Source organism: Euprymna scolopes, chromosome 9 (assembly GCF_053919585.1).
Source record: "Euprymna scolopes isolate OS-2025 chromosome 9, ASM5391958v1, whole genome shotgun sequence".
Lineage (NCBI taxonomy): Eukaryota > Metazoa > Mollusca > Cephalopoda > Sepiida > Sepiolidae > Euprymna > Euprymna scolopes.
The window spans coordinates 147,021,516-147,045,792 of record NC_136490.1 but is presented as its reverse complement, the minus strand read 5'-3'; the positions used below and the strand labels follow the sequence as shown (position 1 = coordinate 147,045,792).

Below are 24,277 nucleotides of genomic sequence, written 5' to 3'. Positions count from 1 at the left end.
TTCGGTATCTAGAGACCTCAAAGGGGTAGGATCTTGTTGCCTCTTTAATTAGTCACTGTTTCCTGCTTCCTTGATTGCACTAACCTGCAGAAAAGTACATGCAATGTGAACATATATCTGCTGCTAAACTCCCCAGGGCCTCCTGTTAGGTACGATCCCAAATACGTCCCAAGTGGCAATATGCATTGTTTGTGAAAACGAGGTGGAAAAACTTATATTACGTCTGTATATAAACAGCTAATAATAGTTTACATGTGATAAAAATAGAAACCAAAACCAACCAACCAACCAACAAAAAATCCCACCAACTAACCAACCAACCAACCAACCAACCCACCAACCAATCAACCAAACAATCAACCGAACCAAACCAACCCACCAACCAATCAACCAAACAATCAACCGAACCAAACCAACCAACCAACCAACCAACCAACCAACCAACCAACCAACCAACCAACCAACCAACCAACAAAAAATCCCACCAACTAACCAACCAACCAATCAACCCACCAACCAATCAACCAAACAATCAACCAAACCAAACCAACCAACAAACCAACCAACCAACCAACCAACCAACCAACAAAAAATCACACCAACTAACCAACCAACCAATCAACCCACCAACCAATCAACCAAACAATCAACCAAACCAAACCAACCAACCAACCAACAAAAAATCACACCCACTAACCAACCAACCAATCAACCCACCAACCAATCAACCAAACAATCAACCGAACCGAACCAAACCAACCAACCAACCAACCAACCAACAAAAAATCCCACCAACTAACCAAATAACCAATCAACCCAACAACCAATCAACCAAAGAATCAACCGAACAAAACTAACCAACCAACCAACCAACCAACCAACCAACCAACAAAAAATCCCACCAACTAACCAACCAACCAATCAACCCACCAACCAATCAACCAAACAATCAACCAAACCAAACCAACCAACCAACCAACCAACCAACCAACCAACCAACAAAAAATCACACCAACTAACAAACCAACCAATCAACCCACCAACCAATCAACCAAACAATCAACCAAACCAAACCAACCAACCAACCAACCAACCAACCAACCAACCAACCAACCAACCAACCAACAAAAAATCACACCAACTAATCAATCAACCAATCAACTCACCAACCAATCAACCAAACAATCAACCAAACCAAACCAAACCAACCAACCAACCAACCAACCAACCAACCAGCCAACCAAAAAAAATTCCACCAACTAACCAACCAACCAAAAATCCAACCAACCGAGAAATAAACAAACCCACCAATCAACCAACCAACCAACCAAACGACAACCAAATAAATAAACAACGAAATAACAATATACAAGCAACAGCAGCAGCAACAACAACAACAACAACAACGCAAATAAATAAATGCGACAATAAAATGATAAATATATAAAACTGCTTACTTGTGTTGTTTGTGAATTTCCGCTCGAATTGCGGACCACGTTGCTTCTGATTCGAACGTTGTATTTTCCAATATCATCTGAAAATGAAAGAAATTCAAATTTATTTCAAATTCCAAATTATCGAAAAAAAAGAAAGACAAAATTTTAAAGTCATTAAATTTTAAATAACTATAGTTGAGATTACTAAATTAAAATTCCTACAATTATTAGAAATAATTCTGTGATTGTGTTTGATAAGACTAACGATGTACAAAAAAGTTCTTAGGGGGTTTGGGGTTTTTCAAAATTTTTTTTTTTTTTTAATTCAATTTTCACCCCAAACAAGGCACAGTGCCACTTTGAAGCAGGGGGCTACTATTAGGGAATTAATTAGCGGGGTCATTATGAAGGGAGAAGAGTAGAAAGATGTTTGTTAACATTACACTTGAACTTCTGCATATCATTGCAGTTGGGAAAGCAGAATCCCGGAAGGGAGTTCCAAAGACTCGCAGTTCTGGGGAAGAAACTATTGGAGTAAAAGGCTTTCTTGCACCTAGGGATCTCTACTGTAAATGGATGAGACTTAGTAGCTTGTCGGGTTTGTGGGGGTAGTTACGTCAGGGAGGTACAAGTGTTTGCAGTTCGTCAGAGCATTCACCATTAAAGTATTTGTAGAACAGGCAGAGGGATGCAACATCTCGTCGATGGGACAGAGGTGTAAGCCTAGATGACAGTTCAGGACCTATCAGGTTGGCGACTCTTTTTTGAACCCTGTCCAGGAGCGAGAGACAAGCAGCAGATGCACCAGCCCAGATGTGACAACAGTACTCCATACATGGGCGAATGGTTGCCTTATAGAGGTATAGGATACTGGCAGGCGTAAGTAGTTTTCTAGCACGGTAGAGGGAGCCAACCTTCCTTGCAGCAGCCTTGGCAATGCTCTCAATGTATCTATTCCAGTTCATATTCCCTGTAAACGTTAGGCCGAGGAGTTTAAAAGAAGTACTTTCAGGCAATGTGTTCTTGGCCATTGCTATTGGTGGTAGAGAAGGTTTCTTGTAGTTATTGAAGGAAACAAGCTTAGTCTTAGCAGCATTGAATGTGACCAACCATTTTTGTCCCCATTCCACTACGGATTGGAGGTCGTCCTCTAGTGTTTCTGCCATTTCCTTGGATATGTGTTCATTTGTTTTCCCCTCATATCTGTTATAGAGAGTGGTGTCATCGGCAAATATACCCATCTCCGAAACGAAAATATGTCCCCCAATCTTACTTAAGTGACTTAAGTAAGATTAATGAAATTCCATTTGATCTTAGTGACGCCCTACTATTATTTTCGTTATATTTAACTGCACTGATATAAAAATATAATACTCGGTGTTATTAACAAAACATGTCCCGTTTAAAATAATAATTTTCATTAATTTTTATTAGATAAACACGAAATATCCATTTTACATAAAAATGAATAGAAATAAACATGTATAAATTATTATGTTTAGGAGGAGGATTCAAAATTTGTATTATTTTTATTGTTATCATTTTTTACCTGATAGTCACCACTTAGCAAGCTTCGAAGGTCACTAGAATATAAGGGTTTATGAGTGTAAGGTGATCCGCAAGATAACACCATAATGATTGGTAATGGTGAAAACTGGGTAGAATTTGATTATCTAAGAGGACGTCTCAACAAAAAACTTGTTTACATCGGACTTGAAAACAGCCGTGTTGTAGCAAGCTAGAAAGCAGTCCCGTGATATGGCCTTCCATAGGCGGGCAGTTCTAGGAAAGAAACTTTGCTCATGGACTGTTTCAACCGATGTAAGACCCGACCTTTTTCAGTTGCATCTTTCCAAACTTGAGTATCTTCATGTCTAACTCTGGAACCTATATGGAATTTTGAACTGAACCCTTTATTTATTCCACGGATGAGTGAGTTATTGTTCTCGTTCAATCAGCCATAACCAGACAGATATATTATTTTCTTACTATGTCGTTCTTAATAACTATTGCATGTAATAAAGGTTGATATTTAATATTTAGAAGACTGTCACTTAAAGTTGATTGTAATCAACGCTGTTGTGCCACATGGTTACGTATCGCAACGGATAAAGGGTTAAAACTGTTTTAGCGTTTTCTTTTAAATTAAGAGAATAATCCAAAACTTACGGTTCTGGTGTTTCGGTTGCTCGAACTGAATATATTCTTCAACCAGGACCGAATCTCCTTCTTGCAAATGTTCGAAAACATTTTGTACGGCTGCCGTAATTCCATCGACGTCCATCTTGTTGTGGAATGACACACACTTGCTTCCATACCACGAAACACCCGACGGTTTTACCACAAGCTGAATTAAAGACGAGAAAATTCGCACTTATTGGTACCAAATTATAAACACATCATAACATACGGAATACGTGTATTGATAGATATTTCCCTTTCACCATTTAATCAACACAATTTTTTATTGTCACCACAATGTATTATCTCCCATAAAATACAGTCCATACCATGGGAAAAAAGTCATGACTATTTTTAAAACGATCTCTTGTCTGCCGTATATTGCTGGTCATAGGCAGTTCTAAGAGGTCTACTCTCATAGACTTTGCTTTCTCTCTTCGAAAAAGGGGTTGGTTTAAAGCTAATCGCCTGGCGCCCCTGTCGGGAAATACAATTTTTTGCAGGCCAGAGTGCTTCTTCTGTGGCGTGCTGGCTCTTTAATCGCACTTTCTGACTCTTATGTCATATTTTCCCGCCGTGTGAAGAAGATAAATGCCAACCATAGATCACTGTTAATACCTCCGTAGTGTTCCTCATTTTTCGGCTGATAATTATTCTGTTTCATTAACCCTTATCTTCGACTAGCTTTGGCCTTGAAAAGCGCTGACCCAATAAAAGAAACCGTCTTCATCAATAATCCAATTTTGTTCATTTCACTTATCAGTTTTAATCCTCTCATAATGTCCTTCATCATTTCAACTGAGCATTCCCTATCTTTAACTGTTATCCTCGAGTAAACGTTGCCCTTGATTGATAAAAAACAATGAAAAGGTGTAAACACGAGAGTGATACCATTAAAACGAGCTACCTTTTGTGCTCCAGAATTTATTTTCCACATAATCACCCTCATTATCAATGCACTTTGAACGATAGCTGTGTCCGGTACGTACTTTGCCATACCATTCTAAGACTTCAATTTTATTAATTCAAAAATTTGAAGTGCTACGAAGACGAGAATGGTACCATTAAAACAAATGACCTTTTGTGTTCCAGAATTCATTTTCCACATAGTCACCACCATTATCAATGCACTTTTGCCGGATTTCAATAACGCATCCTTGCTTCTAATGCACGGAGTTGCTTTCTTAGAGTCTCACACCCTTAATATCTGCAACAGAGAGATGAAAATATCAGGCCATGAATGCATCAGTGCAGTCATCATAACAATGCAACGTAATCCCCTTTAATCGATTTGAGTGAAATAAAAAACTGAAGACATTACTTTTGGAACGCCTTCCGTAAAATAACGTTTTGTTTATTTTTATTATCAAGCTATATTATTGATACTGCTTCGAGTTTGCATGAATTACGTACCTTACGTTTAGTGTATGCGTATTTATAAATATATGGAATAATAAAGGTCCAAGTATTGACCCTTGGGGTATACCTGCATTAATATCATATTCTTTAGACATACGACTATCGGGGACAATCTGATTTTTTTTCTTGTCTAAGAAAGATATGCTTGTCTTGAGTATTCACTCAAGACAAGCAATCTGATTTTTTTTCTTGTCTAAGAAAGATATGCTTGTCTTGAGTATTCACTCAAGACAAGCATATATTTCTTAGACAAGAAAAAGTCAGATTGTCCCCGATAGTCGTATGTCTAAAGAATATGATATTAATGCAGGTATACCCCAAGGGTCAATACTTGGACCTTTATTATTCCATATATTTATAAATACGCATACACTAAACGTAAGAAATGCCATAGAATTTAATTCATTTTCATGAGAAGCTCTTTATGCCAGACCTTGTCAACGGCTTTAAAAAGGGCTTCAGTACTAGCTTCCCCTGTCTTATCCACTGCATAGTATATGTGTTCAGAGATGACGGTTAAAACATCCGCAGTAGAACGGGATTGCCTAGATCCACACTGTTGCTGAGAAAGAAGCTTAATATTTATAATATGGTGAACTAGAATTTGACTTACACATTTTAGCAAAGAGAAGAGAAGACTAATAGAGCGATAACTGATCGGATCAGTTCTTTGGCCAGAATTCTTGAATATAGGTACAGCGGCGACAATTTTCTAGCTATAAGGAATCAACATTCAAATAGACATTTGTCAAAATGTTTGGAGATTATAAAGGCTAGATCAACGGAGCAGTTTTTAATTAGTATGGTAGGGATGAGATCAGGTCTATGCGCTTTGGAGGTGTCTAGTTTTGTTTTATGATATTAAGCTGTGCTAATACTGCTTCAAGTTTAGATGAATTACGCCCCTTTTGTTTACATATTGGCGGAGTTATAATCGTATGAAAGAAAAAAACAAATTTTATATTAAAGAATTAAAGGTACATGTGGTATTTTATTAATAGAATCTAAAAACAAGCCAAGAAAAAGGTAATATATATATATATATATATATATATATATATATTTAAACCTTATTTATTTACCTTATTGTAAGCAGAATTTTTATTTTCTGTGATAAATTTGCTGATGGCATTTCTCACCAAATTCTTTGACGCAGAATGACAAGCTCCATCATCGATTCGAACGACAGTGATATTGGAGATTTCGTTTTCGTTCTCGTATGAACCGATGGCCTTGTAACGGAAGGCCAGTGTAACCGGGTAACCCACGCCAGCCTTGCCCAGAAGAATCCGTGTGTACAATTTGTCATCGACGATCTGGTTCAGCTTCAAGGAACTGCTCATCGGACAGTCAAGACCCTTCTCCAGTTTCTCGCCCTCGCAGCAAACGCCTCCCGTGCAGGCATCGGTGAAATAGTTAACAAAATACGTCACCCTGCGTGGAGGGTCGTATCTTTCCAAAAAGGAATATCCACCTGGATAAAGAAACGAGAAAGCAGTTGTTGAAATATTTAAATTTATATATATATATATATATATATATATATATATATATATATATATATATATATATGAAGTACTTCAGGCAAAGAACCCAGTATAATCGCACACAATTAAATACCTTTGATCTGTTTCAGTGTGTAAAGAAGCATGTATTCATATAAACAGTTTTCTTAGTAGGAATAAGTATTTCCAGAAAAGAAAACTGAAGCGAAACAAAATATAATCGTGCAAATAATAATATAAGAAAATAGGGTAGTCTGTATTAAATATCGATAGTTAAAGATCGTTATTTGAGTTCGACTTTAAAAATCTGACAAGATAACTTTAAATGTTATATTAAATCTGTTATGTACAGGGTGAAACAATAAAGCTGTCGCCCTAAAGAAAACAACACTACATCTTTATTTGAAAACTCTTATAAAAAAATTAAATTCAGGTAACTTGATTATGTAAGAGAGCTGACATCTAGTCAATGTAGTCATCCTTCAGCCTCAATCATCACCTCGATACGGGTCAGGAACTGGGAGCATGCTTTTTTCACAAGCGAGGAACCACCTGATTGCACTAGAGGATCACCACATTCTTAAGCACATCCAGGAACGCTTTGGTGTTGATTTTCAAGCCGACTTCAAAGATGTGAGGTGACATGATGTGCCGCTTACTTGAAACCACACAAAACACCATAACCGTGGCTGGAAAAGTTGTTTTCCTCACCCTGGAAACGTCCTTGTTATTCGTGGAAATCTAGCAGTGAATTTTGTGGGGGCTGGTAATGGTCCTGTTGTCATAACTTGGATCGGTAAAGAGCATGAGTTGTAAAGCGGAGCATCTCCGACCTCGCTTTTTGAACATTGTGTCACTTTCAGACATGACAGAAGGTTTCTATCGCTCTGGCCAACTAGTACATGATCTGTAACAAAAAAGAAAACCGGTTTTTATTAAACGAAAATGGAATCGTGCCGTCTTTTCTGAGGCGACAATTTTATCATTTCACCTATTATTACAAAAATTAATAAAATGATTGAAGTCTTTATCAGACGCTACTGTAGTTCGAACTCACTCTACCATGCATCAAATATGCTACAAATATGTACTTACCTTCATAGAATGTTACAGCCTGATGTACATATAATGAGTACTTATTAGGCAGAATAGGCGACGTTTGTTTACTGCACCAAGTGTCAGACATTATTAGAAGCATGTCTCCGGGACACAGCTCCCCTCCAGCCAATAAGTTGCTCATACACTCAACTGGAGATGATAGTATCCCGATGGTCACCTGGTCACAAGATTGTTTTTTTGACACTCCGGTAAGGTCAATTGTTTCCGGAAGTCCTGTTTCGTATAATGTGTGTTGCAGAGCTTCATAGAAACGCGTCAGTTGATTATCATCTTTCGATGATGCCAAAGGACCGCACAGACCATGTGGTACTTTCCACGTCTTCTTCTGCCATAACGGCGCTGTGTAATCTTCCATCCCGTTGGACTCATTGAGCTGAAACGAAGGCAGAATTTTTTTTTAATCGGTCAGAGAAACTTGGTTTACATTTTAAACCCTTTACTGAATGTTATGTTACTAGGTGCCTTAAATAAGTTTCCAAGCTTTTTTGTACATGAATTGAAAATGTTTGTAGACTCTTGAAAATTCAGTATGTTATTGCTATACATCTTATGAGATGACTGACCAATTTTTATGATTTAAGGTTAAAATCAACAGCTACAGCTGGAATGTGAATACACTTTACTAAATCTGGTTGTCACAGCTGACGAATTTCAAAATTGCAATCTGGACAGGAGGACACTTGAGAAGAACAGTATGAAATAAAATTCTATTTTAAACTTGGAAAAATGCCATATAAACGCATGGAATGCTTCAGACTGTTTTTGGACAATCTTACATGAATCAAGTATCAGGTTTTGAGTAGCATAAGAGATTTTAGGAAGGCAGGGAGTCTGTAAGGGATGATGAGATGTGTGGGAGGAGTAAGGAAGTCAGAACACCAGAATTGATTGGCCAAATAAAGAATTTCATGGATAAGGACCGTCATGTTTCTATAGAGACAATAAGTGCACAGTTTGATGTCAGTGTAGGAACTGTCCACACAATTATTCGCGAGGAACTGAAGATGCGGAAGATTTGCTCGAATGTACCAGTCCACAACTCTATCCGTGTCGCAGACTATTTGACCAAGATGCGCATCAAGACAATTCTCCATCCTCCCTATATTCCAGATCTTGTTCCCAGTGACTTTTAGTTATTTCCTTATCTCAAGGAAAACTTAAGCGGTTATCGTTATAAGATAATTGAAGAAATGAAAGAGGGCGTGGCAAGGGTTATTTACACGCTTACACAAGGGGACTTCTATGGGGTCTTCCAGAAGTTGTTGGAACGGTACATAAAGTACATTGCGACCGAAGGAGATTACTTCGAAGCGAACTAGAGTTTCATGTGTTGTGCTATCAATAAAAGTGTCCATACGAAAAAAAAATCTTGAAACTTATTAAAGTACCTCGTACATCTAAAAAGTTTTTATTCATAACAAAATATGTTGTATTGACTCTCGGTTTACACGGTCCTGGATATGACCTTAAACTATATCCAGTGGTGAGGCCCCAGCTTGTGGGCTTTGGGGAGAGTGGAGCCATCCTTTAATTACCATTGCTCCCAGGTCCACTCTGACCCGGAGTGGTAGTACCTGTTAGGGTCCCAACTATGGGTTAAATAGAAACCGACGTGAAAACAACAAATATATTCTATTAAAAAGTTTTTCTTCAAAATCTTTGGATTCGGCATTAAATAATCTGAAAAGGATTGATATGCCGTAAAACAAAAACAACCAACCAACATCGGTTTACACAAACAATCACAGAATGTAAAGAAACAAAATACCGTGAAAAGGCATATTAAAAGCTAAATTAAATGTAATTTGGGCAGTTCAATCGATTGTATTTGATAGTACATACTTATAAAATTGCATCCATTGCAAATTTATAGCATTTATTTAGACAGCATTTCTAAAATGGTAATTATAAACATGTAAAACTGTATATATTTAAATGTATTTAAAACTATATAATTGGAACAATGAGTTTAATTATTGTAATCATAATCATACAGTTGTAATTATTATAATTATACTTATATAGTTATCGCATATAAAATGATATAGCGGTTGCAGAGTATTTAATAATTATGTTTAAAATTATATAGCCGTAAGAATGTGTTTCTATAATTGTGTATTTAAAATTACATAATGTAACAATGTATTTAATTGGCGTACTATATTATACTATATTTAATTATTGGATTTGTTACTGTACAGCTGTAATGATGTATTTAGTTATATTTTAAAATGATATAGATTTAATAATATATGTGCTCGTATTTAAAAAAATATATAGCTGTAACTATGTATTTAATTGTTGTATTTGAAACTACATAGTTTTAACAATGTTTAACGAATTCTGTCGACTCTAGTAACTTGCATGCATGTCGATATTTGTCTTCTCTGTTAGATTATAAGTGGAATTATGTTCACACTGGTAAGCTGCGAGCTTTTGTTAACTCTTACGGCCAGCGTTTAAGTAGATTTTTGTCAAATTTGTCCGTGCATTAGAACCTGTTAATTACAGTACGCTGCCTGCGTACTGACTTTTGTCCACATTGCCGCTGAAAGAGTAATGACCTCTTTATATTTCTCTTATTATTAACTGAACATAGCAATCTTGAAAATTACCGAAAATTCATTACATATCATACACTGAAACAAACTCAAAGCAACAAAACCGATTATTATCAGTAATTGCTGATGATGGCCTCTGTGAGAACTCCTAGTGAGTACTACTACTACTACTACTACTACTACTACTACTACTACTACTAGTAATAATAATCATTAAGGACCGAGAAGGGTAGAAAGATTGAGGAGAAGAACGCTAACCAGTTTTCATTTGAAGAATTCGAAGAGCACAGGAATCTTGTGGAGGCTTATTATCAATCAGCTTCTAACAAAAAACCGCCCGTTTTATCAGATAGAATCGATGATGAAGGCCTGATGTGAGAGCATCCGTTGTCTTGCAATGGTGGCGAAAACACGTGGAAATATTGATATACTGGGATATTTCCTGGTACTCAGACTTTAAAGAACACCGCATGGTTTTTGTTTAGCAAGATATCATTGATAAGGACTGCTGTAAAAACTTCTAGTCAGTGAATAACTAATACTAATACTACTGCCACTATTACTGATAATAATAATAATAATAATAATAAGAAGAAGAAGAAGAGGAGGGGGAGGGTAAGAGAGGAAAGGAAGAACATGGATACTTAACTAACGTGATAAAAGAACACTTTACAAACGCGATAAGAACACTTAACGGGCGTGATACTTATAAACACCTGTGAATTATTGAAGATGTCACTATATAATAATAAAGACGACATAGATAATAGGAGAATACTTCAGAGGAAAGAGAAAACCTCTTGAAAGTAAAGTATATATCCGAAACAATATAAAGAGAAGAAAATTTACTGGATGATACTCCTGATACGATACTAACTATTCTTTGATAAAAATGGACGATAAATACAAATAACGAGGAAACTTATGAATATATACAAGGAACTTATATTCGAAGGATGACAGTAACTGACTCTATATAAAAAGGAAGAAAAAAAAAGGATCGAGGACTCATAATTAATGAAGGTTAGTAGGGTTATCCGGCGTTGCTCGGTGCGATAAAAAAACTAATTAGATTTTTTTTTAATTACATTTTCACCCCAAACAAGGCACATTGCCACTTTGGTGTAGGGGGCTACTATCAGGGGCAGCAACTACTGGGGTACTATGTAGGGATTTGGGCAGCAAGATCTCGGTTCACGTTACACTTGAACTTCTGCATGTTAGTACAGTTAGGGGAGCAGGGACCTGTGATGGAATTCCAGAGTCTAGCGGTTCTGGGGGAAAAAAAACTACTGGAGTAGAACGATCTTTTACATCTGGGGATCTCTACTGTGTGAGGGTGGGATTTAGCTGCCTGTCGGGTTTGTCAAGGGTGTCTACGTCGTGGGGGCACAAGTGTCTGCAGTTCGTCAGAGCATTCACCATTAAAATACTTGTAGAACAGACAGAGAGATGCAACGTTTCGTCGATGGGACAGAGGCTGAAGCTTAGATGCCAGTTCAGAGCCTATCTGATTGGCGACTCTCTTTTGAACTTTGTCAAGGAGCGAGAAACTAGCAGCAGATGCATCAGCCCAAATGTGACAACAATACTCCATACATGGGCGAATGGTGGCCTTATAGAGGTACATGATACTTTCAGGTGTCAGTAGTTTTCTAGCACGGTAGAGAGAGCCTACCTTTTTCGCAGCGGCTCTCGCAATGTTTTCAATATAATTGTTCCAACTCATGTTTCCTGTGAACGTTAGGCCAAGCAGTTTGAAAGATGTACTCTCAGACAGGGAGTCACTGGCCATTGCTATTGGTGGCAGAGAAGGTTTCTTGTAATTATTGAATGAAACCAGTTTAGTCTTGGCAGCATTGAATGTGACCATCCATTTATGTACCCATTCCACTACAGATTGGAGGTCATCCTCTAGTGTTTTTGCCATTTCTTTAGTTATGTGTTCATTTGTTTTCCTGTTATGCCTGTTATAGAGTGTGGTGTCATCAGTATATATACCCATCTCAGAGACAGTTTCGTCGGGGAGGTCATTAATAAATATTAGGAACAATAAGAGGTCCAAGGATAGACCCCTGAGGCACTCCCGCATTTATATCACACTGTTTAGATGTACGACCGTCGAGGACAACCTCGACTTAATTATGTTAAGTATTCTACCAGTGATACCGTATGATCTAATTTTCCTGAGGAGACCCTCATGCCATACCCTGTCAAAAGCTACCGCTCTGCCCTCCCCCGCTTTGTCCAGTGAATGGTATATACGTTCAGAGATTACAGTGAGGATGTCTGCTGTGGAACGGGCTTGTCTAAATCTATATTGTTTGTCATTCAGAAGTTTAGCATCTGTAAGGTGCCGGTCTAGAGCATGGTTAATTATGGTCTCAAATATTTTGGCGAAAAGTGGGAGGAGGCTAATGGGGCGATAATTTGATGGGTCAGTTCTTTCGCCAGAATTCTTGAATACTGGTACCACAGAAGCAGTTTCTCAACAGCCCGAAAAGCATGATTCATTAAGACATTTGTTGTAGAGTTTGGAGAGAACTGGAGCTACTTCGACTGATGTTAAAGAGTGTAAAGTTTCTGACCCTCCTTCACCCCTAGAAGAGACGTTCCTTTTTTTTTTTTTGAGAAGCGAAACAATAAAGTTTAGGAAGCCTCCGGAGCGCTACTGAAAACGCAAAATAAAATGAAAGATGCTTCTACTACTAAAACTAAAGTTTTTCCACTCCCTTTTCCTTGTAGAGAAATTACAATAGGTAAGAAACGCTAAATTAAATCCGGAGTTAGCGTCTTTTAATTTGAAAAAGAAATACAGACTCATTTCCTGGGCTGTATTAATAAATGATAACATTAAAAAGCGTTTTTAATTCTTGACAATATTCAATGGACGCCCAAAGAATGAATTTTGTTTTTAATTTTAGATATTATTTTTCTGGGTTTCCGGTTTAATTTTAGGCATTATTTTTCCGGGTTTACGCACTTTGTAGGGATTTCTTTGGTATTTTTTAAGTTTTACCTTGGCATACAAACACACAGACAACTGTTCTTTATATAATAAATGGCATATGCCACGCAATTTAAAGACTAGAGATGTAGAAACTATAAAATACAGTAAGCTTGATAAACACTGTGAAAAACAGTACGACAAAGGGTCAAGGAAAGCTTATTTATAAAATGAACTAATTACGCGCGGAAATTTTAAGGACAAAATAACATTTCAGTTTCTTTGTTTTTAATATGTGTCCGTTTATCTCTTTTTCTCTTTCTCGCTATCGTTTTTTTTATCACGAGGAATTGTAATTCAGTTTGGATCCGATCGTTGTTCGCCACGGACGTAAAGTTGAAATCGGGACCCTGAAGGTAAATGAAATGCTTCTTCGTTAATGTTTAAATAAATTTCTATTGTTGTGAAAGAGATATGTGTGTCGCTTATTGCATACAAGGGTTCAATTCCAGTGCAATCATCTCTGCCATTAGTGACAATGAAAATCCTGCCAGTAATGACGCCTATCAACGACAATACCCGTCAAGCAGCCGTAGCCGATGTCGTACCAACCCTTCGATCTAAAGATGTGCCTATCATTTCACCGTAGTTCACATCTAGTGAGCTGATCGCCGTGCCTAGGACATTACAAACGTCCCAGAAACGTCCCCACGATCCGAACGAACTAAGTTACTCTCCCCAGTGAGCGATAGTGCCATATGAATAAATGCAGGCGCCTGACGCAATAAGAACTATAAAAAATAGACGTGACTGGATTAAGAAGTAGTCTTCTCTGAATTGTGTAAACGATACAATTTGAATATAGAGACAAATGGTCCAAACATATTGTGGTTTCTTGTAAGATATTCTCAGTAACTGTAGTATTTGGATACGGGAGACATTACATTCTCTGGGACAATGGAATATAAGCAGACAAACTTATCAAAGCTAGAAGACAACCCATGATAATAGGAACGAGAAGGAACAATAAACTACGAAATATAAGATTTTTACCGTACCAACTTATCACAAAGTTAAGCTGAAGAGGCCAGTAATAATGCGTATAACATGCTAAAACCCTGACGGAACCATGGAACTGAAAAACTACTGTAATGCCAATAATTTTAGAACAGATAGAAAAGATCTGAAAATACATTCGAATAAAAGGAAGGATTACTACAATAAAAACATGGTAATGTTGAAAACAACTGACATATTAAAGAAAATCACACAGCGCAAACAAAGAGAAACAATTGCGGTTATTTTGTGCGGAATCTATCTGTATAACGATTATCGTTGGATTGCCTTCGACCTTAAAGTAGTATTTTTTAGCTCCTGACATCAAGTGGTTTCATGCCTTGTTTGGAGTAATTTCTGTAAAAATATTCAGATTCTACCATCATTTGATTAAATTTATTACGAATATTCAAAATAAGTAATATGGTTCTAATCCGCCTATTGATTCCAATTTCACTTTGTCTTTTTTCAGGGTTTATGTTTATTTTTAATTTGTAAATCAAGAATAAAGATGATTTTTCACTTGCAGAAAAGTAAACAAACAAAACAGAAGAAATCAAAAGATACACAAATTCTTTACCAGTCGAGATCTCTGTACGCATTTTGTTTTGTTCTGTACCATGGCTTAGATTAGATGTATTAATACATAAGAAAATGCTATAATCTGAGCCCCACCAAAGAAAACACCCAAAGGTACTCACATCGGTTGGTCTAAGCGAAGTTAACGTTGATGGGTAAGGGAACAATTGAACATTCACCATCGAGTCTGTCATAAGAAACTTTATTAGAATTCGTGTCACTCAACTTACAGAGAAAACAGCAGCTCATTCCGGTGGGAAATCCACGGTTGGTTATAGAACAGCGAGTTCAAATGATCATAAATAGAAACAAATCTTAGACGACTCAATCTCCAAAGAAAAGCACATTTCACAACCCATAACTAAAAATATTGTTTTTAGTTTATTTGACTGCTCTCTAGAGAGGATCAAATATTTATGATAAGAAAAAGCAACAAATACAGCAGTTGAAACTAAACTTGCCGTTTTTTATCATCTTTCTTAAGCGCCTTTCTCGATATTTTTATTTGAGATGGACAGAAACAATTATTTTCAAATAAAAGTGGAATAACTAAAGTTTACATGATGTTATATACCAATCTTAGTGTTCGATGCGTTCTCAGAAAAAAAAGCATTATAATAAATGAATAAAATACGTGGTTTTAATGAGTAATAATTAGCGTTGAATCAAGTAATCAGAATCAAGAATCATAAAGTTCAGAACTTTTTAGGTTATCGGATTCAGTATCAAAATCAGAAAAATTGCGTCTATTTTCCAATGCCAAAAACGATTCTTTTAATTGATATTTTTTGTCTGTTTTTGCTTTAAACAAAAGTTTTCATCGCTAATACTAATGATGAAATGATAAATATTTATTGATTTTAAACTAGCATCTATAGATCATCTTCCAAAAAACTGTATTTATACATTTATACATACATATTTAGAGATTAAAAAAGAATCGGAATCGAAATCAGTAAATGTATCGGAATCGAGAATTTAGAACGGAATCTGGAATTTTATTGGAATTGTCCCCTCATCTCTTATAATAAAATGACTGCAGAAATTCCCCTTTGGACCAAAGTACCGTAGGTTTGCAACAATAGATGCCACATACAAATTCAGTACATCTGGCCTATTAGCCACTATCTTATGTAGCTTTCGAACACCATTTTGGGCTCATTCAGTCGTGATAAGAAAATGCTACATTGCATCGAACGAGCAACACCATCATAATCACAACATCTATAGAGGAAGGAGTCCCTATTTTTCTCTATAAATATTTAGGCTTACCACTACTACCAGTTTTCGCCGGAAACAATTCTACATGTTCTACGATTATACCGATCAAAACTGGCTCATATATACATAGAGATAACATGACTTTTCCTATTTTTGATCCATAAATAATAAACTTTCCTTCGCCAAATTCCGTCCATTCTGATTGGCTGAGCTTTGAAAATTCTCATATTCCGGAATCTAGTTATTCGCTTCATAACTGAACGCTTAATAACATTACAATACGGCGTCACTAGGAGGCATATTTACGACAACGAAGTGTTAAAACTGATTTCTTTTAACATAAAACACACTAACTGTCCACTGGTGATGTTTCACAACTACGCATAACATATGTATTTATACATTGGAAAGTCCAGCTCCCAAATATTTGTGACTTTTATATTAAGATTATTTCTAAAAACTTAAAATAAACAAATATCGCCGTTTTCTTTGACGACGACAACGACAACGACAATGACATTTTGTTTATTCTGGCGAAAAATTGAACGAACTAAAACAAACTTATTTTTGCCAACTAAATTGAAGATGTTAGCTCCCACATATTTGCGTTTTTTTTTTTAATCCTGGCGAAAGATAAACTCAGTAATTTATTGAACGAAATAAAACAAACTTATTTTTTGCTAATAATTGTATTTACGCTACATATTTCCTTTATTAATATTCCTTAATATTGTTTTTCTACAGGAAGAAATAATTAGAAAATATACTTAATTATTTGGAAGCTAATTCAATATATAAATATATTTGGAATGCGTCGGTACTTCGCCCCGGTACATTCATTTTGGCCACGAGCGCCAGTGCTCACAATTATACTGGGTCGGTAGTGGCTCCCACTAACAACAGCGGTTTGTTTGTTTTTTTACAGGTGGGATGGGGGGCATACGTCTGCCTTACACTGGTTCTGCTTGTTAGTAATAAAAACTGATTTGACGCAATGAGCGATTCGTAAAATGCTCTAAAAGTTTTAGAGCCATCTAACAAATCATTCACCTTATAAAACCAATTATTACTGACTGATTAAAAAATAGTTATTTTATTCAATACACAGTTATTAGTGTATAGCATTATATCTACTTATTTGCGTTTTTGTACTGATTGATCACCGCTTATAAAAAAATGGGGAGCAATCGAGGATAAGGATTAAAAAGTTTGATTTTTTTAGACAATAATCTAAAACCAAACATATTCTCGTTGTGGATGTTTTACAAGGAGAAACCAAAGAGGGAACCGAGTGGACCACCTACCATAACAATAAGGACACAGTAAATAGAAGTTAGCAACATCTCTTCTGCATGAAGTTATCATTTGAACTACTGTCAGACGGATATGAAATAGTAAAAAATGAACCGACTTCAACGTTTGAATGTATATATTTGCACAAGCATACCAATAACATATTTAGTCGACTTACGCATGCAAAGGTTCAACTTTTTTTCAATTTTGACTCCTTAGCAACTATTATTACAGACTAAAAACTCATAAAAATTGGGCCATAAAAATGGAATCATTTGACCCGCCTCACCCAGATCTGCGACATTGCGTTTCGGAATAGATGCTCTTTGAAAAAAATGGAGACAGACAGACAGACATAGTGAGTTTTATAAATTAGATAATTAATACGAATTAATCATAGTATAATAATGTGCTTATTTATCTGAATAATGTACCAGCTTACCAGATCATGTTTAAACGCACAATTACGTAACTAGGTTTCCTTTTATGAAATTTCGACTACGTCTGCTGGATACATGATTCGTGTAATGCACACAGTACCTCGCCATGCATTGGTTTTGCCGAGCTCAATTCATATACAGGAAAAGCAAAAAGCAGAAAAATAGAAGAAAAAGAATGTATTTGTCCTTGTCTTTTCAACAAGATTGTTTGTGAATTTGTAAATGTTTGTGAAGGTTTATATTTTGTATTGTTATTTTCTTCAACAGCGTAATTTTGTCATATCAAGATATTTATTCGACCTGACCAATTATTTCAGGACACTTTATTCAACCACGCGTGACGAAGTTGCATAGAATCTACATTGATATTCATTCGAGTGAGTGTTCTATCGAGTAGCGCCTAAAGCAGAGATATCAAAGCCAAGAAGACAAAGTTGCTTGTTATGATGACAGAAGTTTTGCATTAATAACCTGAAAGTTTCATCTCTCTGTTGCAGATATTAACGGTGTGATCTTGTAAGAAAGCAACCCCCGTCAAGCAAAGATGCGGAATTGAGTTCCTGACAAAAGTGCATTGAGAATTGTAGTCGCAGTTTATGAATGTTGCCACACACATTCCAGTGAAAACCAACGGTCGTTGCCAGCAAGAAGTCACATGGCAAGGGGCTGTTGCGATAACGTAAATTCATTTGCAAAGGTTATCAAAAGAGGTGGAGATTATTAGAAATTCCAGGAGATTTGTTGTTATCTAGACTCCAGCGAACACAACCCGTTGTTATCAGTGAGTAATCTCTTATGGTGAATTGTGAGAGAACTCCTAGTGAGTACAAATAATAAAAATTTCCAGAGAACTGAAAGAAATATGAAACTCAATCAATATAATAGCAATAGTCATAGCGCACCAAGATCAGTCCCGAAAAAAAAAAAAACTATAACAAAACAACTGGAAGAAATTGATGTCAAAGGAAAGACTAAAACCATTCAACGTGCGTCAACAAGTAAAACAATTACAATTTTAAGGAAATTCATCCAATGCAAAAACCAATTAACATAAACCAGGAAAACTAACTAGCCACATGGATATCGTGATAGAAACAAAGCACAAATATGAGTAGAACAACATAAAAGTGGACGTGAAGGGTTAATGGGGGATGAAAAGACTGAAAGTTGGAAGGATACTGAACTTTTAGGCGGCTTATTGCCACTCAGATTCCAGAAAAAAAAACAGGGATCACAAATAGCGGGAATACAATAGTAAACAACTGTTGCGATGACGCAAAACGATTTACAACAGTTATTGAAAGGAGTGGAAAGAAACTTGTTGTCAGTCAAACTTTTTATGGTCAGTTAGCAATCATTGTTAATTACTTATGTTAAATTTCTCGTGTGTAAATAATAATGACTAGCGGGACCTGTGGAAATTCCCCGGGGGCTTATTTATATGTAATATATTGATGTTGGCATTCTGTAAATTATGTTAATAAAAGAATGGTAATACTAATGTTTCTAAAAGTAGTTTAAAAATACTTATAAGTCATCTTATTAAAGAGAGCTATTTGCAAATACGAAATAAAATATTACTTTAAACTGTAGGCATTCCAATGGGTTTAGATCTTTTTGGACATTTACATAGGCTAGAATATATATGTCATCATTAATAAAAACATAATATGCCTAGAACATATAATTATCATGGCTGCAGGAGATTTATTGACTGCCTTATAAATGATAAATAAATAATAACGAGGAATTAAAAAAAAATAAACATTTGATATATCCAAAGGAGTTAGAATTAAATTGTGAACAAAGAGGAACACAAGCTACATTTCTGAATTTATATATTTAAATTGAGCATAGAATATTTATTTAAAAATGTTTGATGAAAAACTCTTTTCGTTTCAAATAGTTCGTATGCTACATAAAAATAGCACATGTAAATTTATATGTATTTTGGGAGCATTATGTTTTTAAGAATATCTTATCTTCAAATTAATAGATTTTATACCGCCAGTATCTAGCTTAGTAATAAGAATGATTAAACAAAGTAAAATATTCAGTCAACTAAACTCCAACCCCTGTCCCATCGCCGAAACATGGTATCCTTAAAAATTTTTTTTAATTACATTTTCACCCCAAACAAGGCACTTTGCCACTTTGATGTAGAGAGCTACTATCAGGGACATAAGCTACAGGAGGACTATGAAGAGAGTTGGGCAGCAAGATGTCGGTTCACGTTACACTTGAACTTCTGCATGTCAGTACAGTTGGGGAAACAAGGACCCGGAAAGGAATTCCAAAATCTAGCGGTTCTGGGGAAGAAACTACTGGAGTAGAAGGCTCTCTTACATCTAGAGATCTCTACTGTGAAGGGGTGGGATTTAGCTGCTTGTCGGGTTTGTCGGGGGTATTTACGTTAAAATTGTGGGGGTCTGCGTATGCGCCTGGTCCACAAAGTATGGAAATAAAACATTTAAAAAATAAAAAAAAAACGTTTACAAGTGTTTTTGATATAGATGTACATAATAATACTTTGATAAGTATGTTTTAACTTAAGTAGGGATGGTATAATAAAAATTGTGGGGTCTGCGTTCGCGCCTGGCCTCCATAGAATGGAAATAGGCACACACTTTAATAAAGACTTTTCATATCTATCTGCGTAAGTATACTTTGATAATTATGTTTCAGTTTGAAGAAATCTGGTATAATAAAATTATGGGGTGTTTGTTCGCGCCTGGCCTCCATAGAATGGGAATATGTCACAAAGTCTAACAAGAATTTTTAATATAGATTCACAGAATATTGTGATAAGTGTTTCAGTGTGAACGGGTATGGTATAATAAATTATGGGGTTTATTTTTACTTTCATCATATTTTGCTTTGGTTTTGATAGCCCCAAATTCGAAGCTATCTCCTTACAACCCTTCCTTTTCATAACCTATCATACTTTCATAAATCCATATTATGTAGGCTCTTGTTGAACCCAGTCAACGACGGGTACTTTTGCTAGTATATATATATATATATATATATATATATATATATATATATATATATTGGCAGCAAGTCATTATTCAAGCACGTCTGACTGAACACGACAGAGTTATTGTTTTTTTCGATCCTTCTGGATATCTTTTCTATTTGCCGAAAAAATTATAAATACACCAAGCGGCAAAGGAAAAGAAAAAGAAAAAGAACAATCTCTTCTGATAATAATCGGATGCACTGATAGAAAGCGCTTGAGAAGAATATGGCTGAACAACAACTTTTGGGACCCATTTTATATAATATGCCTGCTGAAATTAAAAAGACCGCTCGGCAAATGGAAAAGATATATATATATATATATATATATATATATATATATATATATATATAGATAGATTGATAGATAGATAGACACATATAGATATAAATATAGATATATAAGCAAAAATTGTTTAAATTAACAGAAAAATACTACTTAATTATACCTTTCTTTATTTTGACAGTTTTTCTTAATTATCCTATTATGTTAAAATAATAAGAAATTAAAGTATGCTCCATATGTATCACATACATTTTTTATTCTGTGGCGAATCATCATCAGGTGATAAAAAGCAAATGAACAAAAACCTGGAGGAAAGAAATGAATTTCAAAAGGTAACTGTAAAACGGATGCATGAAGTTAATTAGTTACCGAGATAACTTTTTCACACTGTTCCAGAAAACACATAAATAAGTTAGATTTCGTGAGGAATCGAAACCGTTCGTGATACGTATGGAACATACATTAACGTTTTTGATTTCAACATAAAAATCATTAAAATAATCGAAAAAAATAAAAAAAAGTATAATCAAGCAGTATACTTCTGTTATTTTTAACAATGCTTGCTTAAACGAAAAATTATGCCCAAATACACAGACAGACAGAAAGACAGACAGACACACACACGCACATATATATTTCATTTAATCACATACATTTATATGCAAAAATATAATTTTATGCGTAAATCTCCAGTATTTACTTCAACAGTGCTCGATACATACGTAAAGCTAGGTAGTAAGTTATGAAAATATATATCACATATTTCATAACTTACTGCATGTATATATATGTGTCTTCTCTTCTATCTACCCTCATTATACACACACACACACACACACACACACACACACACACACACACACACACACACACACACACACACATATATATATATATATATATATATATAAATAATCGTTCATTCAATAGGGGAATTATATCATTAGGGGTATGGGATACACATGCTTTTTATACCTAAATATTTCGAAGCCTAATGCTTCTCATCAGAAGAGGAACATGCACTTATATCCAATAATATGATAATCTCAATTTTGTTTTATACTATCTTGATCACTTTAGTTCTTCAGCTTTCTCCCCTCCACATTTCTGCTGTTTACCCTCTACCCCAAATACCGAATTATTTCTTTCTCAATGTACTTATCTCTAGACGTCACATTTCTAATCTGTTACCTACCACCTCCTCTCTTCTTACTATGTAAGATTAGTGAGAGAGAACCCCAGCTGAGTGCTTGCTTATTAAGAAAATATCAAAGTAAGGACGTAATATTTGTTTATATATGTTACAGAAGATCAGAAAAACATTTGTAACATCGGCACCGTCTGTTTTATAGAAAGATTGAAGAGAGTCTGACATAAGCGACCAGTTATTGTCTCCCTTTTGCTTTGGAGTTGAAACTGACTGTGTCAGTGTTTTTCTTTCTGGTCTTTTGTAACATATAAATTTGGACAGGCGCTGTGTGTAAAGTCCAATTCGAGTGGACTTACAAGCCGAAGGCATGCAAACCTATTTGCAACTACAATAAACAATCCTGGATCGTTCGTTGTGATCTATGTCGACCAGATACTGACCGGCGATAACAAATTTACTTCAGATTAAAATTACATACCTCTATCTTAATAAATATGTTAATATTGAGGTACGAGTAATATGGTAATTTTGTCTCATATAAAAAATAGATACGACAATATTCACACAGATCACCAAAGATAAGCAATGTTGCTCATAGATTTGTGGGTGACCGTCTCGAAATACTGTATGTCCTAGTCGTTTTAGCAAGAAGACAATATCGCTTAGTAATCTGTAAGTATAAGGAAGACTCTTGGATCGTTTCCTGTGATCTATGCCGCCCTTAAACTAACCGGCGATGAGAAAGGTTAATCCAGGTTAATCTGTTTATGATTAAAATTATCTAGAACTTATTTAATTCGGATAAATTTGTAATACAAAGTTGATTTTGAAGAGGGAACAATGCCAGAAAAGGTTATGTAAAACTCACCAACAATTCCTCGTAAATGTTGTATTCATTTTGGCAACACTTACGGACGGTCGGTTGTAGAATACCGGAAGATGCTGCAAATTTATCACCGATGATATGAGACAGAGATAGGTTTGGATTTTGCGGCTGCTGTTGTGTTTCATTCATGTTGTTGTTTGTGGACTTGTTTGAGAAAGCAGGGTTAACGTTGCTCTTGACTCGTGTGGCCGAGTTAGCGTGGAACTACACGTAGTTTTTTTTTAATATATGAAAGACAAGTTTCCACTTCAAAAGACACGAGTGTACTGAATACAATGCAACGTTGACAACTATTTATAGGCGCGCTTTTGTTGCATCCACTCCCCCCCTCCGCTCCATGACTTTAATGACGATTGCTTTCTTTACACCCCTTCCGCCGTTTTATCACGGATCTTGTTCTCATTGGGCAGTTACACATTCTGACATCACACAACTAGTTGCTTTATTTGTTTTCTTTCTTTCTTTTTTTTTTAAATCTGAATGAGCTATTTAAACATAAATCTATCTTTCTATGTGTCTACATCTATCTATCTATCTATCTATCTATCTATCTATATATATATATATATCTATCTATCTATCTATCTGTATGTATGTATGTATGTATGTATGTATGTATGTATGTATTAATAGTTTACCCGGCGTTGCCTGGTCGTAAAATGCGCTTAAATATGACATTTTAATTCATATAAACTTCGTATTTATTATTATCGAAACAATTCTCTATTGATTATTATACTGTATCCAATTTATAATAGTGATTTAAAGAAGTAAAAAATATTTATGACTTGAGTGCCATTACCTAGCATCGAAACTTGACAAAATAATGCAGTTAAACATGTAAATGTATATTTGCGCATGCGTACAGATAGATGCGTAAAAAGTGGAAGTCTGTAGACCATTACGTCGAACTATGCGTGCCAAGTTCTAATTTGTCATTTTATAACCCTTACCAACTATTTTTATCGGCTAAAACCAAATCGATTTTGTTCCACTGGTCTCAATACTCTTTCTATCAAGTTTCAAGTTCCAAAAATTGACAGAGTAGTTTAGTAGAGACCGTTCAACAAACATGCAAGGTGACTTTTATAGTATACTAGTACGTTGCCCGGCGTTACCTTATTCGTTGACACCTGAGTTGAATCCATATGCATTTTAAAACTTAAAAAATTAACGC

General features: G+C 35.6%; 1 protein-coding gene across 1 annotated transcript in view; it reads right to left on the bottom strand.

The window, feature by feature from the left end:
• Positions 1–23,488, bottom strand: part of LOC145284894 (carnosine synthase 1-like) — a 32,858-nt gene extending 9,370 nt beyond the window's left edge. The window contains exons 1-5 of the mRNA XM_080133967.1: positions 23,083–23,488; positions 7,637–8,033; positions 6,119–6,510; positions 3,606–3,783; positions 1,458–1,534 (exon numbers count right to left, since the gene is read on the bottom strand). Coding sequence (XP_079990093.1) covers positions 1,458–1,534; positions 3,606–3,783; positions 6,119–6,510; positions 7,637–8,033; positions 23,083–23,229 — 1,191 coding nt within the window. The 5' untranslated portion in view covers positions 23,230–23,488. The remainder of the gene's footprint in view (positions 1–1,457; positions 1,535–3,605; positions 3,784–6,118; positions 6,511–7,636; positions 8,034–23,082) is intronic.
• Positions 23,489–24,277: the final 789 nt, after the last annotated feature.